The sequence below is a fragment of the Oncorhynchus keta genome, chromosome 29 (assembly GCF_023373465.1).
Source record: "Oncorhynchus keta strain PuntledgeMale-10-30-2019 chromosome 29, Oket_V2, whole genome shotgun sequence".
Classification (NCBI taxonomy): domain Eukaryota; kingdom Metazoa; phylum Chordata; class Actinopteri; order Salmoniformes; family Salmonidae; genus Oncorhynchus; species Oncorhynchus keta.
The window spans coordinates 36334774-36351475 of record NC_068449.1 but is presented as its reverse complement, the minus strand read 5'-3'; the positions used below and the strand labels follow the sequence as shown (position 1 = coordinate 36351475).

At 41.4% G+C, this 16702-nt stretch overlaps 1 protein-coding gene and 1 long non-coding RNA gene across 2 annotated transcripts; one reads left to right on the top strand and one right to left on the bottom strand.

The window, feature by feature from the left end:
* The first annotated feature begins 4367 nt into the window (after positions 1-4367).
* pax9 (paired box 9) lies at positions 4368-14022 on the top strand. The gene is made up of 4 exons (XM_035743565.2): positions 4368-4517; positions 5237-5866; positions 8145-8296; positions 12672-14022. The coding sequence occupies exons 1-4, from the start codon at positions 4514-4516 to the stop codon at positions 12942-12944; spliced, it is 1059 nt and encodes a 352-aa protein (XP_035599458.1). The 5' UTR covers positions 4368-4513; the 3' UTR covers positions 12945-14022.
* LOC127913640 (uncharacterized) lies at positions 12971-15152 on the bottom strand. The gene is made up of 2 exons (XR_008086296.1): positions 13190-15152; positions 12971-13132 (listed from the first exon to the last, which is right to left on the bottom strand). It is a non-coding gene; the product is annotated as an uncharacterized LOC127913640 (long non-coding RNA).
* Between the last annotated feature and the right edge of the window lie 1550 nt (positions 15153-16702).

The following is a 16702-nucleotide window of genomic DNA, read 5'->3' as shown; positions in this document are numbered from 1 at the left end:
ATAGCTGGCTAGACTACCAATCTAAACATTGTTAGAGGACATGGCTAATTGAGTGACTCTCAGTGACTGACATAAGAGAAAAACTGTTGATGCACAACCAAATTTAGAATTTGCACCCTGTACTCTACTACGATTATTCTCAATAGTAAATCCGACCGAGTTCCTAAACTCCCTAGCGGCTGGAGCCCTAAGCAACCACTTATGTCGCTTATGCCTGGAATCGACCCTGGTCGAGGGGTACATTAACCCCTTTCCTCTTTGCATAAAATAATGACACGAGCCACCCCGGGAACATCCTGCACGCGCTGTTTATATTCACCGAGAGGGCCACATTAGTCTGCCATATAAGATCACATTATAATAACGGGTATAGGTCTACTTATACAATAACATAATGGTCGAATATGTGTTAACCTACCTCTATGGGAATGGTAGACGCCTGGGATGACGACATCCCGGGTCTGGTACATCTTCCTGCACTATTTAGATTCAGTACCTACCGAGCTGAAGGCACATTAGCCTTATCCTTATAAGGGCACATTAAGCTACTCCAAGACCAGTCCAATGCGCCCTGTGTTGTTTGGCACAACTAACCCCACTGGTTAGTTGATTTCATAGTTGTCGAAATATCTGCACAGTTCAAACATAAATAAACGTTTGTATTGGTACTTATTGATTACACAGTGCAATTAAAACGAGGTATGGTCCTATAATTTAAAAAAACATCATTAGGCTATCTGATGCACTCAAAAATGTGTATTCGCTAAATCTGATCTAAACATATGCCTTAATTATCAAAATTAGTATTGAAACAGAATGACACCACCATGCAGCCAAATTAGGAGCAGGCAATGCCATATGATAAGAACCATGCATGGTTATCTTTAAACAAATGAATATGCCTAGAACAGAGGTATGCTAAGTGCCAATGTTGATCATTTAGTGGAAGCATTATCTTAGGCTAAAAAAAGCACATGTCCCTTTGCTCCTGATTCTAGATTTGGTGCGTGAAGTAGAACTGTTTTTTGTTTTGTTGCACTATCTTGAGCATAAAATGAAAGGTTCCCGCATGGGTTACAAGCGAGATCAACAGACAGAAACGAAAATATTGAAATTGGGTTATTCCGTCAGCTGCCCGTCCTGTCGGTCTCATACATGCCCTAAAACCAGATAGTCGTGTTTAACGGATCAGGAAGGATGCGATGCGTTGACTTGCGGTCAGGACCATTCGACACGGTTAATTCTGTTTTAGTCAGCTATGATACATGCCTTAAATACCGTTAGGCCTACTTCAAATAAGCAGGGCACCGCAAGGCTTTATCAAATACCATGCGCGCGGGACATTATCCTGAACGGAGGATATGCATGGGAGAGCAGAGTTGAATTCATTTTTAGTCATGCCGTTGAGAATGCCGCAAAAAAACATAGCCTATAATTATTTAGCGACTGACTATTTGAGTCAAGTTTATAGCCTAATATATTGGAAAATATCTGATTAAAGAATACAAATCGTGGCAACACCGGACATCAAAAGATTCCTGCTGATCTAATAGATGACATGATGTGCCGTGGTAATTACTGTGACTGTCATCGATAAATCGCTCGTCACCTTTAATATCCTCAGTGGTAGGTCATTTTATACCGTAGTCGTGAAATTATAAATTCAACTATTTCGGTGGATTGCAACGCATAGTGTGAAGAAGAAAAAAAATCGGTTAGAATTAATAGGAGAGAGATTATATTGTTATACATAGGATGCTGAAGGATACTGTAGCCTATTTGCTAGTTATAGGCCTACACATGGAACACACAACGTGTAATTTCATATGGTGAATTCCTACCATATGGTTGGCTATAACAATAATAATAATAATAATAATAATACTATAGGCTACAGGAAGAAATCCACAGGTAGGCAAACATGTATAAACATATATTTTATTGCCTACCTATAACAATACAAATACAACCAATAACAACAATAATAGCCGAATCTGATGTAGGCCTAGTCCTAATATCGCTTAGGCTGCAATACATTTTAGCCTAAATCTCACTGATGAAACACGATAATTATTATCTCTGTAGGCAGTCTAAAGACCTCGAAAAGACCGTTCGTGTACCCATTTCACTTTACTCCACACACCTTGTTAACACTCATCTGTCAATGCCCAATTAACCCTTCAGATATATGTCTCACTGCGATAAGATTAAGTTAGACAAAACGTGTGAACAGAAGGTACAGAGCTAAACAGACAAGGGACTTGAAGTTCCGTCCAGGGCACTTCAGCTATTCTTATAAGAATGTTAAGGAGATGGAATGGATGGCACGCAAATTCCCTTGAGGCTCTGAGTTGGCCCCAATGCACTCGCGCCCCTGGGGAATTCGCACTTGAAGCCGGTTTGCTCATGATCCAAAGGCTAGTTTTATAAATCATAAAAAGACGCTACTTCAAATCTTGATAAACATTGCACCACCATCCATAGTCTGAATGGGTCTGAATAATATTAGTATATTATTAGTACACCAAAAATGCTTTTTAAATACCATCACTTCTGCAAGTATCTACAATAGCCTACTAATTGTTGAGCGGAGACCTCTGATCCCTCGGACGTGACCCTTTGTTATTTCAGTCATCGGAAGCACCTCAATGGAAACAAGTTGAGCACGTTTTCCAATGGTAAACATTATCCTTAACGCATTAGTGACTGCCAAGAGCGAGCGGGGTCCAGGGGAATCGGCCATGCCGGAACAAATACATCAGGAACACCCATAGAGCAGCTGGAAAACGAGCGAGGCATTTAGAGTTCAGTGATCAGCACTCTGGAATCTCTCGCTGCTATAACAGACGAGGGCCCTGGAAGACACCCGCAGTAAAGAAGATGGTTCGAGTCTACGCCAATCTTGACAAATGAAGTGCAGAATACGTTTGAGCACGTATCTGCGTGTAGCATGAGCCTATATGGTGTTGATCTACTGAAATGTATGTCTAAGATGGGGAGCAAACGAAGCTTACCGTTGTGAAGTGACCCTTAGCAATAAGAGAAAGAGAAAACCGTGAGCACAGGTCAACCATCGAGCGCTTCAAGAGCTAAGGTTTCTCGTGTAAACAGGAAACGAAGCGTCCGATTACCTGCGTGTGTAAAGGCGTCCTATATTGCCTGTCGGATGGGTGAAATATAGGTGCAGGGGTAGTCAGCGCATTCATGGTATGGAGGGTTGTTTATAAATTGAATAAATACACATGACATAACAGCAAACATCCGTATCCTTTTTGTTTCATATCCACTTCCTTGTAATACAATATTTCGTAATAACGGAGAATGTATTTGAAATATGCTATTATAAGTTAGTATAACTGCTTATTTGTATAAATTAATTTGATCGAATATACAAATCGAACATTTATTCAAGCTATTCAGTCCGTTTTCATGTAACCTAGTTTATGTAGGCCAGGTTTTCTGAGATGGCGCGTTGCAAATTCTTTAAACACTCAGTTGAATGTACATATACAACCACCGCTATATGTCGAAATATACTTTTTTTTTTTGTATCTCAATTTTAGAAATAATAAGGATTATACACAACAACATTGAACCAAATGTGTATTAGTAGCCTATATGGAATGAGTTATAGTCAGACCCAAAGCCCAACAGCGGATGTGTTGTTCTGTAGGCTACTGCTCACCGTCCATATACACCTATTTGTTTTTGGTTGTGTACTTTATAAGTCAATGCCGATACATACCAAATCAAACGATTAGTTTGCCTTGCTTTGGAGTCCGTGTCACGATGTGCAACTATTCTGAAAGTCTAATGTTATGTATTTGGTTGGGTGAATGAAGACAGCCACGCACGTTACGCTATCCAGTTGAACTGAGGGAATATCAATATGCAGCCTACCAATTTTACTTTCATACCACATGAATTCCTCACTGACAATGTAGGAAAACAAAATCCAAACACTTGGATTGCCACTGACTATTATATTGGGATTATTGCATTGGTGATTTATCCTGTAGTGTAGTTCATTGTTATGATTCATAATCACAATATTCATATAATTGTACTTACTTATATGTAATTTACCATTCCAGTAGAATGCAATTCATAATTGCAATTCATGGTGGTAGGTTAACACTGACTGTAGTTCCGGAAGAGAGGGGGCTGCCTTGCTGCACGAGCACAAACTTTCAGACCAATAGGAAAGCTTCTACCTATAAACTCAAACTTCCATTGGCGGACCTAGCCTCGCCGAGGAGAAAAGTTTTGGAAGACCGGCCCATGATTTGTCTGGATTGAAATGTAAACCTGTCTCTCCTGCTATCAGGAAACACATCGCGGATTTGTCCTTCTCACTACTATCGTCAGTTCGGTTAACACAGTACCCGTGGCCGGAGGAGAGCGAGGATTTGTGCTCCCCTAGACAGGTTTCCGGACAACAGCGAAACTGGACTCGGAACTGGACGGAAGGCGTAACTCCGAGATCCCAATAATCATTTGTGGACTAAACGCAATGGGTAAGTTTATATGGAAATACTGTGTGGCCGATTATGGAGTTAGTCTATAACAGGCACTCGACCGGATATTCCTACACCTTTCAAGGAACGAATTATACCTACATTCTAATGAATCAATTATGATTGTAGGCCTATGGCTTGTACAGCGATGGTATGGCTTCAAATAAAGGCCGAACAGTTTTGAGCTCCAGTTGGTTTTATTATGGGATTTTCCAGTGGCCAGTATTAATAGCCAATTAGTAAAACTATAGCATAGCTATGCGTAAAACATATTTTTACTGCAAATGTATCTTGAAATTCAAATACAACGCTATAACAATGGAGCAGTATGTTACGCACAAACTGAAAAGGTGCGGGGGTTTAATTTGCAGGGGGCTGCCTAAAGTTAGGACATGTTGTTATTTTCATCACACGCTTACTGATTCGATTCTTACGCATCTGTTTCGAGTGCATTAAATATATATATCCCAATACATTTAAGTATTAATAGCCAATTAGTAAAACTATAGCATATGCTGTAAATAAGCATTTAATTTGTCCATAACGGGTTAAAAACGACGTTGCAGACCGCCTTATGTCGACTAAGGACTTAAGGAACGGGAAGCACTGTTAACAACACTAGTCCTAAAGGGTCTTTACAGGCTACTACAGCAACAAGTCGTTTAATTTAAGATTTGTGTTTCATTGTGTTGCCTCTGTGTATGTTTCCATGACACCAGAGCCAGCCTTTGGAGAGGTGAACCAGCTCGGCGGGGTTTTTGTCAACGGCAGACCGCTTCCCAACGCAATCCGGCTGCGGATTGTAGAGCTCGCCCAGCTGGGCATCAGGCCTTGCGACATCAGCAGACAGCTCCGGGTCTCCCACGGCTGCGTCAGCAAGATACTGGCCCGGTACAACGAGACCGGCTCTATACTCCCGGGAGCGATCGGGGGCAGCAAACCACGGGTCACCACGCCTACAGTGGTCAAGCACATACGGACATACAAGCAGAGGGACCCGGGTATCTTCGCCTGGGAGATTCGGGACAGGCTACTGGCTGACGGAGTTTGTGACAAGTTCAATCTACCATCTGTGAGCTCCATCAGTAGGATCCTCCGCAACAAGATTGGGAATCTGTCCCAGCAGAGCCAGTATGAGTCCAGCAAGCAGTCGTCTCACCCACCACAACCAACGCTACCATACAACCACATATACTCGTATCCGACCCCCATCGGAGCCTCTGGGACCAAAGTACCGACTCCCCCGGGCATGCACTCCCTCCCTGGACACATGGCTATGCACAGGATATGGCCCTCATCCCACTCGGTAACAGATATTCTGGGGATTCGGTCGATAACAGAGCAACAAAGTAAGCATGATTTTTACTTTGGTACACGGGCAAACCAATTGCTGTAGTAGATGGTTAAAATTAATAGGAAAACGCATGGGTTGGGTATGTGTGTGTAGTGGGCCTAGTGGCAAGATGTGTAACTTTATTAATTTGGAGGTATGCAGTTAAATATATTACCAATGCACATATCGGTCTGTATATGCACTACGAATAACAGATAAAAGAGTGACTATTCTGGAACGAACTGCAAAAAAATAAATTGGCTAAGTTAATTATGTGTTATTTTGCCAGTATTGGTGAGTGCATACATGAGTAAAGTTTAGTTCCTAGTTCAAAGGTTGCATTAAAACAGATGGTTAAAGGAAGGCTTGCAACTAATAAGTAAGGGGCGGATGTGGAATATTAGTGGGATAATGAAGGGAAGGCGCAGCGGTGCACGAGGAGATGAACTAAAATCAAAATGAGGTGTTCTTGGCTTTGCCATGCCATGTCTTACAGCCAGACATTTTGTTCTTGCACGACTTGCTTCAAAATACACTCCCCTGAAATGCGGTTTCACATGCTTTTAGTCTACCAGGCTGCTCTGTGTTGTTCTCTAAAGGCCCTATCCGAGTTTAGAGACTTGTTTTTGTTACTTACAGTCATGTTTGGAAAGTTAGGTTTCACTAGTGTGCTAACACAAATGCAAGTCTGTTTTGGAGGCATTGTAAAGCAAATCTGACCTCCATCAATCATGATACATTACTGTTGTTGTGAATACCATATTTAGTGACAACGTTTCTTGTGTTAGCAGAGTGTTAGATGTCAGTCGACCACCTATGCGCTTGTCATACCCGTGCTTCTGTCAGAAGTTAGAACGGCCTCAGGTCTCACCGCCTTGTGGATATGAACATGCCCTTCTCCTTAGTGCTTGTGTAGTCCTCATTAGATCCATGAGGCCTCGGCCATTCCATGTACTCATTTAACTCAGACAATCTAAACAACAAGGCTTCGCCCCTCAAAGGCAGCGCAGATCTTCAAGCCGAACAAGAATTCCCGGAGAGGAATGTGTTCTCAAAGGATGCCTTTATAAACAACTTATGCATTTCCAAATTATTAGCAGATGTTTGCTGCGGGTTTTGAAAGCCGAAATAAGTGTCATGTACACTGAATGACGTGAGGCCTTTTAGCGCCACAATCACTTCGCCAGCCTCGAGACTCAGGTTTTCATAAAACAAATCCCTTACTATGCAATCGAACTGCTATTGGGTTTACACTACAACAGTGGATGAATACAGTAGACCTGTTCTGAGACGAAGAGCGTTGAAGCATATGGCGAATATTGCCATCATGCGTAAAGATGCGTAAATCATCATAATTGCATTTGAATTATGGCGATCATTCCAAAGGCGTTGGTCATCAAATGGTACTCTCGCTCTCACACACACACGCACGCTCTCACACACACACACACACACACACACACACACACACCTTTCGCATTGCACTATTTTATAGGCCAGGCCGACCATGCCATCGAGAAAGGAAGATAAAGTTCCATGCATATTCCTTCCTCGAATTAACCTAAGACAGCCTCATGTCAGTGAATGATTATTTTGGAAATAGCAAGAGACCCAAACATTTTAGACCGACAAAAAACATTGAAACATATGTCTATGCACAAAATACACAACTCCAAGTAAAACCTGCTTTGTTGAAAGAAAGAAAAGGGGTCCGAGAAAAAAAATATCCAATGGTCTTCTCAAGTTACAACACTGGTGGGCTTGCTTTTCCAATTCTAAACGTTAGCACCCGTGTATAATATCATATCCATCATGTCCAAAGGGGAAACGGTTAAAGTACATCTAATTTGTCCCCACAGAAAGACTGGTTTGGGTAAATGTTACTGACCATTACTGCAATGAGCTGTTCCGTTTTGATCAGTAGGCTAAGGCAAATGCACTCACCACACACACACACACACACACACACACACACACACACACACGGGTACCAGGCGCCTTCTGGATGAAATATAAATTGACCTAGAATTTAATTCAGATTTGAGATGCCAAAAAGCTTTTTCAGTATATAGGAATGTCTAAGCATAAAATCGCAAATGATGATCGTTGCTATTTCAAATATTTTTCGTGTCTTTGCTGGATAACTTTTTGTTGGGGGGTTTTGCTAAAAAGCTGTAGGGGGTAAGGTGATATGAATGCCTAGAATGGTAGATGGGAGTGGTAGCGTGAAGTCTCTTCGGTTCATCTCCTCTGACCTTCCTCTCCTCTGTCTCTGTCTGTTTTGCCCCATGCAGTTAGTGACAGTTCGTCCTTTCCCAGTGCCAAACTAGAAGAATGGAGCGTTATAAACAGGACACATTTTCCGCCGTCAGCAAGCTCCTCACTAGTCAATGGCGTGCAGGATAAACCACCGCATTCTATAGAACCTGAAGCAAAATACAAACAGGTAAAAGGAAACACATCCTTGATCAATAAAATTGCATCCTCGCCCATCTCTAACCTAATGTGTGTTAATCTCAACAACGGTGTAGTACAATATGATACCCTTCAATTTTTTTTTGGCCCACACTTATTGTATAATCAACGTAGAGTATGTTTTCTCGGTGCTTTTCAGTTATATTGACACGTTCTCTCCGCTGGGTGTAGGCGGTATGCCTCCAGACCAGACACCGCACCGCAGAGTGTTTTGGGCCTAGGCTAAGGGTTGTTCTTACGGCTACATTAGGCCTACTGTGCTATTACATTACTATTACGTGTTGTAGTTTTGTAACCATCATTGGCATATGATTGATTCCCTTCTGTGACAAATTAACCATGTACCCGGGACCCCATGACTCATCAATTTCCTTGCATGTGATAGCATGTTGACAAATGGACATGTACTGAGAAGATCAGTGGCTGTCATTAACGTAGCACGCCAAATGTAGATTTAAATTGGAACAGCTCTTGTCGATATAGCCAAACGTTGCATGGCCAAACGCAGTAGGCATAATATATTTGAGAAATGATTTAGTATTTTCTGTTGTTGAAAATCGGTGTATTTTTCAACTTTGTATTTTGCAGCCACTTGTCTTTGTCTTACAAGGTTTAGACTTTAGGGATATGAACGAAGAAACATTTTGTTTCGACTTCTCAAGTCCTCATATTTTCGACCAGTGAACGTGGCACGATGAATCAGGTCGTTGATTTACGCCATTGGACACGTTTCTACGGTTTATTTTTTGTTGCGAGAAAAGAAAATCCATAAGCATGAAACGGAGACAGACCGACTCACAAGTTAAATAATAAAAGTCTAGCCGTTGGAGAAAGATTATTTAAATGTTTAAATTTGAGTGTTATAGTTGTATATGTTATGCTTACAAGGATCATTAGGACTGCCCAATTACATTACATTTCCATATTGTCTTAGCCAATGTGCTAAAATAACTAATATTAGGCCTAATGTAAATGAAAAATAAGACTGAAGTTTAAATCATTAAAACGCAATAAGACATTTAAATATTTTGACCAGTAGACTACATTTTAGGCATATTTATTAAGCCCCAATAATGATTTGCACGCTGATCTAATAGAAGTTGAAAGGCATTGCTGAAATTGTGGGTTCATTCCATCGAAACTTATCCCATGCACTAATAGGCCTATAGTCGAAAAACATATTATATTTTAGTGTGTATAAACGTTGTTTCATTCCAAAGGAAGAACATCTCACTAGACTCGGGATAGTCTTGCGTGAGAAAATATGGTGCATTTTATGTTGCGAAATAATACATCGACTGCAAACGGTGCAAACAACGTGTGAGGTGGAGGGACGAGGGAGAGGACAGGGAGTGTGAGCACGAGCGTGCATGAGGGATATAGTATGTTTACGAAAGTGAGAGGGGGAGGATGAGGCATGCATAATTGGTATGATATATCGTCGGAGCCACGCGATCTATCTCGAGTTATGCATGGTAACCTCAATATATTCAATAGGCTACGGTTGGATGCATCAATGGGGACAAATGATGCAGAATAGCACATGCGGCGCCGGTGATTTAACTCCCTGGGATAAAAATATGGAAAAAAAACAAACATAGTCCAATGCCCATATGATCAGTAGGCCTATAAATTGCATAATCAGCCATAGGTCAAGTGTGTATTTTTACTTCTACGTACTTTATATTTTGCATATGTCAAAGTCTGATCTAAAGCAATCGTCAGAATATAAGAAATGCTTATGATTCGATTAATGTTCAACTATTTTGATAGTAATTTGTAACGTATGACTTTCTCTGCGTACCACAGGTTGCTATAGGCTTATACTTGTCAATGGAAATGTATTTGTAGACGATAACTTGCTGATGTACTAAATCCTTTCAAAATGGTGCATATTCAACCCTATAGGCCCATATTTCAAAGCACAATACACATACTGCAGTTTGCACGCACTTTCAAACACACTACTCGTCCGCCCTCACCTCATGCACACCCACAGTCCCTCCCTCTTTACAATACAACTCGAGTAGTCTTGTGGCGATTGAAGTAAGAAGTGTGGATTTTCAAAAAGCGGAAGGTCAATTGCTATTTGTTGATTATGTACAAATTCAAAGACTTTGCTAAAATAAGGATTATTTTTCTCAATCTTTCGAGTGTCAGCGAACAGCGCATGTAGCCTATGCAGCTGAAACGGCACAGCCATTTACTGATAAGAATGAAACATGAAAAACTACCTCCCAATGACAGGTCCACAAAAGCATTAACATATGAATAAAGTCGAAATGTATTTTTTTTTTAAAAATCCAACTCACACGTAAGTATAAAAAAAATGAATAGCCCGAAATCAAATAAATAAATCGTAACTTCGGGTTCTATAGGCCTACAGTAGACCTATACACGGAGTACCTGATGTACTTTTAACTGTACTTGAGGAGTCCCAGTCCTGCGCCTACGGGGCTGAGGGTGAGCTATCATGTCACTCTTTGGAAGAAGAATGGAATCATTAACTTTCGATTTAAGGTAATGACACGCACATACATAAACAGTGCCCACGGCTCGGATGTGATGTTTAAATGCCGTTCTTCCGCTCCGGAACTCTAGAGTCTAGAAGATCAGAAGATCTAGAAAAATCAGACATAACATAGACCATTAGGTTTCATCCTAATGACAAATCACTGGTTTTGACTGACATTTTGGATACGACAGCATTTTTCCTACAGTTAAGCTTTTATTTATTATTACAGCATTGAATGCATTTCAAGGCTTATGTAGCCTAAATACCTCGAGATATTGGATTCTATTAAATATGAGAACATATTACTTATCAGGCTAAAGACGGCCTTTGTGCAGCGTTCTCCTATACCAGTTCAGTGAACTGCTTTCATCCGTCAACACTGATTATTCTCAGTCATCTGGGTCGCATGGAAACGATCATCAAAAATAATGCGAATTATGTAACGAAAAGAAAGAATGAATTGGTAAGCCTGTCTTTTCCGTTTGCCAGAATTGACTGTATCGATAGACGTTAATAGAGCTCTTGCGCACAACAGTCAAGCCAAGGACTGTATTTAAAAAAAAAAAATTTAAAACATTTTTACAAAGTTTGACTTAACATTGAATATTGACAAATAAAGGGGCGAAACAAACAAAAAATAGGCCTATGCCAAAAGCAAGTCGTGTAGAATATCATGATTTGATCGAGTGAATCTAGCCTTTCCAATAAACCTGTATGTGTGTATTTCAGTATTTATCAATATCCTATAACGGGGGAAAAACTATTGTATCAAATTAAGATATGGGCAACATGGGCTAGGAAAGTCTTCTTCTTGAGCTATTTTCAGTTTTCACAAATTGAAATATCTTGAAAAAACTCAACATAAATTCAAAGCAGTAGGCCTAGGGAAATACTCGGTCGAAAAAGTAGATAATTTAACCTCAAATTAAAATGGCATTATGTAAATTGGCCCATAGCATTTTGCTTAGTGAAATAAAAAATATCAGTTAAATATATAGCCTCCTTAAAAACGGAAAGCGATTAGAATTGGTGTATTGCACGTGCCCTGTCATGGCTGTGGATTTCAGTCGAAAGAAAAATATATATATAAGCAATAGGTGTTTAGGTTGAGGAAATCCTGGACAAATACTAGACAGGAACGAGAAGTATACTCACTTCTGCAGAAACCATTCTTATTCTCACTAGTTACAAAATAGACCATCCATGCATATAATGTTGAAACAATTGTGTGAATTCTTCAAGTTATGTTTTGTCATGGTGCCAAATGTTACTCATGCTTTACCCTGTACTTTTCTTTCCCTTCTTAATTTCTGTCATTCCAAATCTCCCCTGTCTCAATAAACCCTCAACTTCTCCCAACCCCTATTGTATTCAGCCCCCATTTCACATGTTGTATACCTCACCACTGTACTCTTCACCCAAATTCTCATCTCTCTCTCTCTCTCTCTCTCTCTCTCTCTCTCTCTCTCTCTCTCTCTCTCTCTCTCTCTCTCTCTCTCTCTCTCTCTCTCTCTCTCTCTCTCTCTCTCTCTCTCTCTCTCTCTCTCTCTCTCTCTCTCTCTCTCTCTCTCTCTCTCTCTCTCTCTCTCTCTCTCTCTCTCTCTCTCTCTCTCTCTCTCTCTCATTTCCCTTGTGCCTCTCCTCTCCATGTCTCACCTTCTCTCTCTACCTCTGTCTAACCTTGTGTTTCTCTCCTCTCTCTCTCCCTCCCTCGAACAGACCCAGAGCGGCCTGCCCGCTCTTACCTGCATCTCACTCACAGAACTAGAATGACATCCTACTTCAATGGTCTCACCATCCTCTCTCTCTCTCTCTCTCCTCTCCCTGACAGACGCAGAGTGGCTTGCCCACAGTGAACAGTTATGTCACAGCGCCCAGCATCCCAGCCTACCATCCTCCCACCCCAGTGTCGCCCTACATGGGGTACAGCGCCACCACGTCGGCCTATGTGACCGGTCCCACATGGCAGCCGCACAGTGGCAGTGCTCTCTATCACCACAGCTGTGACAACATTGCCGCTCCGCTGGCCTTCAAGGGTATGACAGCCCACCACCGTGACGCCATCCACCCCCATGCCCACCCCATCACCGCCTCAGCACTGTAGAACACAGACAGACGGGCCGGTCGGACGGAGAGACAGAGGGAAGAAGAGGGGGAGCAGGACAGACGGACGGGCGGATGGAGATAAAAGAGGAGGGAGGAAGGAGATAAGGAGAAACAAGTCCTCCTTTACCATGGGTCTAGTGCCAGCTCATTACACTCACCTCTTCTGTATTTATATGGTGACCTCACCTAGGCCCCATATCCATCACAACATTCTCTTCCATACCAAAGACATGGTGACCTCACCTAGGCCCCATATCCATCACAACATTCTCTTCCATACCAAAGACACGGTGACCTCACCTAGGCCCCATATCCATCACAACATTCTCTTCCATACCAAAGACATGGTGACCTCACCTAGGCCCCATATCCATCACAACATTCTCTTCCATACCAAAGACATGGTGTGGAGAACTCAAGTTAACGCACAGTTAAAGACAGGACATGGAAGGGAAACCTTGCCACACTATCTACAGACATGACACTGGTCTGTGGCCCTGCAGAAAGCTGACAGGACAGGTGCTTTGAAGGACTGACTGGCTGTTTCTCATATTTCCATGGCGGAAATTGTGCCATTCTCATCAAGGACTTGCCTCTTAAACCCATTTCTGCACACTTCTCTGCAAATGTTATTAGGGACAGGAGCTAAAGGACTGCCGGACAATCACAACCACGAGGGAAAAACAACGTTTGCATTTAAGTGTATCAGGGGTGATATCAATTGGTATTGTTTTGGATGTTTGTATTTGTATTTTTTTGTTTATTATTTTGACAAGTTACAATCTTTAATATTGAACATTGTTTTTTCACTTCTCGACTTAAATGTTATCTCCATGTGTATTTATTAGACTGACTAAAAGGTACTAGGGTTGAGCGGAGTACAATTATTACATCAGAAGGCCACGGTGGAAACAGTGTAGTCCTATACGGATGTTCCCAACACACTTTGACAGCCTTTGGCATTAGTCTTCTGCGTAAATGTTTGAAACGACATTATGATAAAACGGTACAGCTGCACAGGTCCAATCTATCCACAATGAAATTGAATGTATCTTAATTAAAGGAAACTGTGTGGATTTGACCCGATTCTTCCTGAATTGTACCAGTTGTTTCAAAAGACATTTCAAAAAACTCTTGTGTTTAGAAGGCCTATCCCAAAAACACCTTCTGCGTGAAATAATATTCTACACACTTTTAAATGTCACACGCATCGTTGTGCTGAATGACCCAGTGTTGTATAAATATATGCAATCATTTGATACATTTTAAGCAAGCGCTTAGTTCTTACATGAAAGATTTTTGAGGGTCATAAAATCGTTACAATTTGTCAGTGATATTAGGCTATTTGTTGGCTACGACTCGAGGTTCAGAATGGCTGAAAAATCGACATTGTTTACAATAACTTCTCGAAACATTCTCTGTGTGGTTGCTACTTTCTTTTGCCAACCTGATGTTCGCTTGCCATGAGGCGAGAAGGGCCGAATGTTGCGTGCGTGATTCCAACAGGGCTTCGGGCTTAGTCAACTCATGGCAGAGTGGTATACGTCGGCTGTCTCGTATAAAATTGATTCACTTGGAATTTGGGAGAGGAAAAACGTTGGAAGGTTGCCGACGGGGTGCTCTACAACATCGTAATCCATAGAGAATACATCTCGTTCTTTCTCCTTTCCCCCTTTATGGCATTTTGACTCTGAAGGGGTAGGCCGCATTCCAATTACGCATGTGTGTTGAATTCATTTTTGACCATTGTAACCTTCTTCTCCTACCGATAATATCTTTACCCATATTAAAATGCACAGCTTTTGGCGTAGATAACATTTATTTGTTGTAGTTTTAAATACATTTGTTCTAAAAGACACACACTAGAAATGTATCCATGGTTTTTAATAATACTTTTTTTCTCCAGTCTCAATGGATCGGAAAATATTGTGCGTAAAACGTGACCAAAAGAGAGTGATTCAATGAGTGTCTCAAGAAATGTTCGACATGAGAGAAAGATGACGTTCAGAAGGTCCATTCAACCATGGACTGGGTAAAGCACTCCAACCACAAGGCCACTATTTTGGTACCTGTTTTCGTCATCTAGATATAAGCAAAAGCGTTTGTGCCTCCAATGGCATTGTGTCTGTCTGATCAAGGGGCTGATGGAGGGAGGAGGAGAGAGAGCTTATGTATGTATGTATGTATGTATGTATGTATGTATGTATGTATGTATGTATGTATGTATGTATGTATGTATGTATGTATGTATGTATGTATGTATGTAGTATGTAGTATGTATGTATGTATGTATGTATGTATGTATGTATGTATGTATGTCGGAGTAGCAAACCGACCTCCACTCCAACTCGGAGACTAGTACTGACAAAGACATACTGTTTTGCCTGTGGTCTGTGAGGTCACCAGCCACCTGACCTAGAGTGTGTACACTCATTAAGTTCTTAGCAAACAGCAGGCCAGCAGCACCAGTCTGAGGTTGTGCTGCAAGAGGTGTGCACGTGTTTGTTTGTGTGTGTGTGTGTGTGTGTGTGGTGTGTGTGTGAGCTTGATGAAACATGGCAGCTCCTTTACAAAGTATACTTCATTAATGTATTACATAGGCAAGGACGTAGGTTTCAGAGGTGTGTGTTTGTGTGTGTGTGTATATATGTGTGTGTGAGAGAGAGAGAAGTGTGTGTAAGCTTGATGGAACTCGGGAGCTATTTCACATTAACATATTATATATGTGCCACAAAGGAAAGGGGATGGGTGCCCAAGTCCCCACCAGCCCAGCCCGCCAGTGTTACAGCATAAACAGTCCCTCTGTTTGTGCGACAGTGTAAACATTCCTCTGTCCTTTGCAGGCCGGTGCTGATTTGACTTGGAAAGCACTCTCCCCCGCATCCAGTGGTCACGGACCGTTGCATCAGGGATCCTAGTGTTGTTTTTGACCGTACGTGAGCCACATCACAGACCTGCAGTGAGATGATCAGGAGCCCTAAGTATAAAGTGTCTCGCAGTATTAGTGCTGATTTAGGATCAGTTTAGCCTTTTAGATCACAATGACAGATTGCATGGACGGGGGGGACGGGGGGTGATCCTAGATCAACACTACTAGTGAAATACACATACACTGTACCAGCCCTACTTAGAATCCCTTCAATCCATCATCAAACAACAACCCAGTCACAGCGTTCAACCTTTTTGACATGAGAGGTGAGAAAAGATTGGCTGTGCTACACGGAATGGGTTGATGTAGACTGACAAAACAACTCTTGGACAAAGTCCATTTCTTTTGGCTCATAGGAATGAAACAAAAAATATAACCACGTTAAATTAAGCCAATGCCTTACATTTTTTGGGGGAATAATAATACATGGGAATTATAGAACGCTTTTCAATGACCCAGAGTCGCTTTATAATAGTAGAAAAGAAAAAGAAATTAAAACAATGCCAGAGTAACAGCCAGAAAATCTATGATCCAAATGTTTGTAAACAACCATAACTAGTTTGATGTAAAACTATGGGTACTCTTTAGTCTAATCTGGGCACTCTTCAGGATAATGTAGGTCAAACGTTATGGAAGTGAGGTCTAATAGGGAAACTGTCGTTTTAAGAATGAAGGGGGGGGGGACACATGTTGTTAATTAATGATGTTGAGTCTGCCTCCAAATGTCATATGGTTATCTTTACTCCACTACACGCAATCAGAAACAAGACAAGCTCCAACTAAAGTGTGCTACACACACACTACTGGTATACATGGGTTAAGAGCGC

What these genes read in the sequence shown, in the direction of transcription:
- pax9 (XM_035743565.2), top strand. An exon ending in GTCGATAACAGAGCAACAAA is followed by an intron (nt 5,867 to 8,144) that starts GTAAGCATGATT and finishes TGCCCCATGCAG; the next exon opens with TTAGTGACAGTTCGTCCTTT. An exon ending in CTGAAGCAAAATACAAACAG is followed by an intron (nt 8,297 to 12,671) that starts GTAAAAGGAAAC and finishes TCTCCCTGACAG; the next exon opens with ACGCAGAGTGGCTTGCCCAC.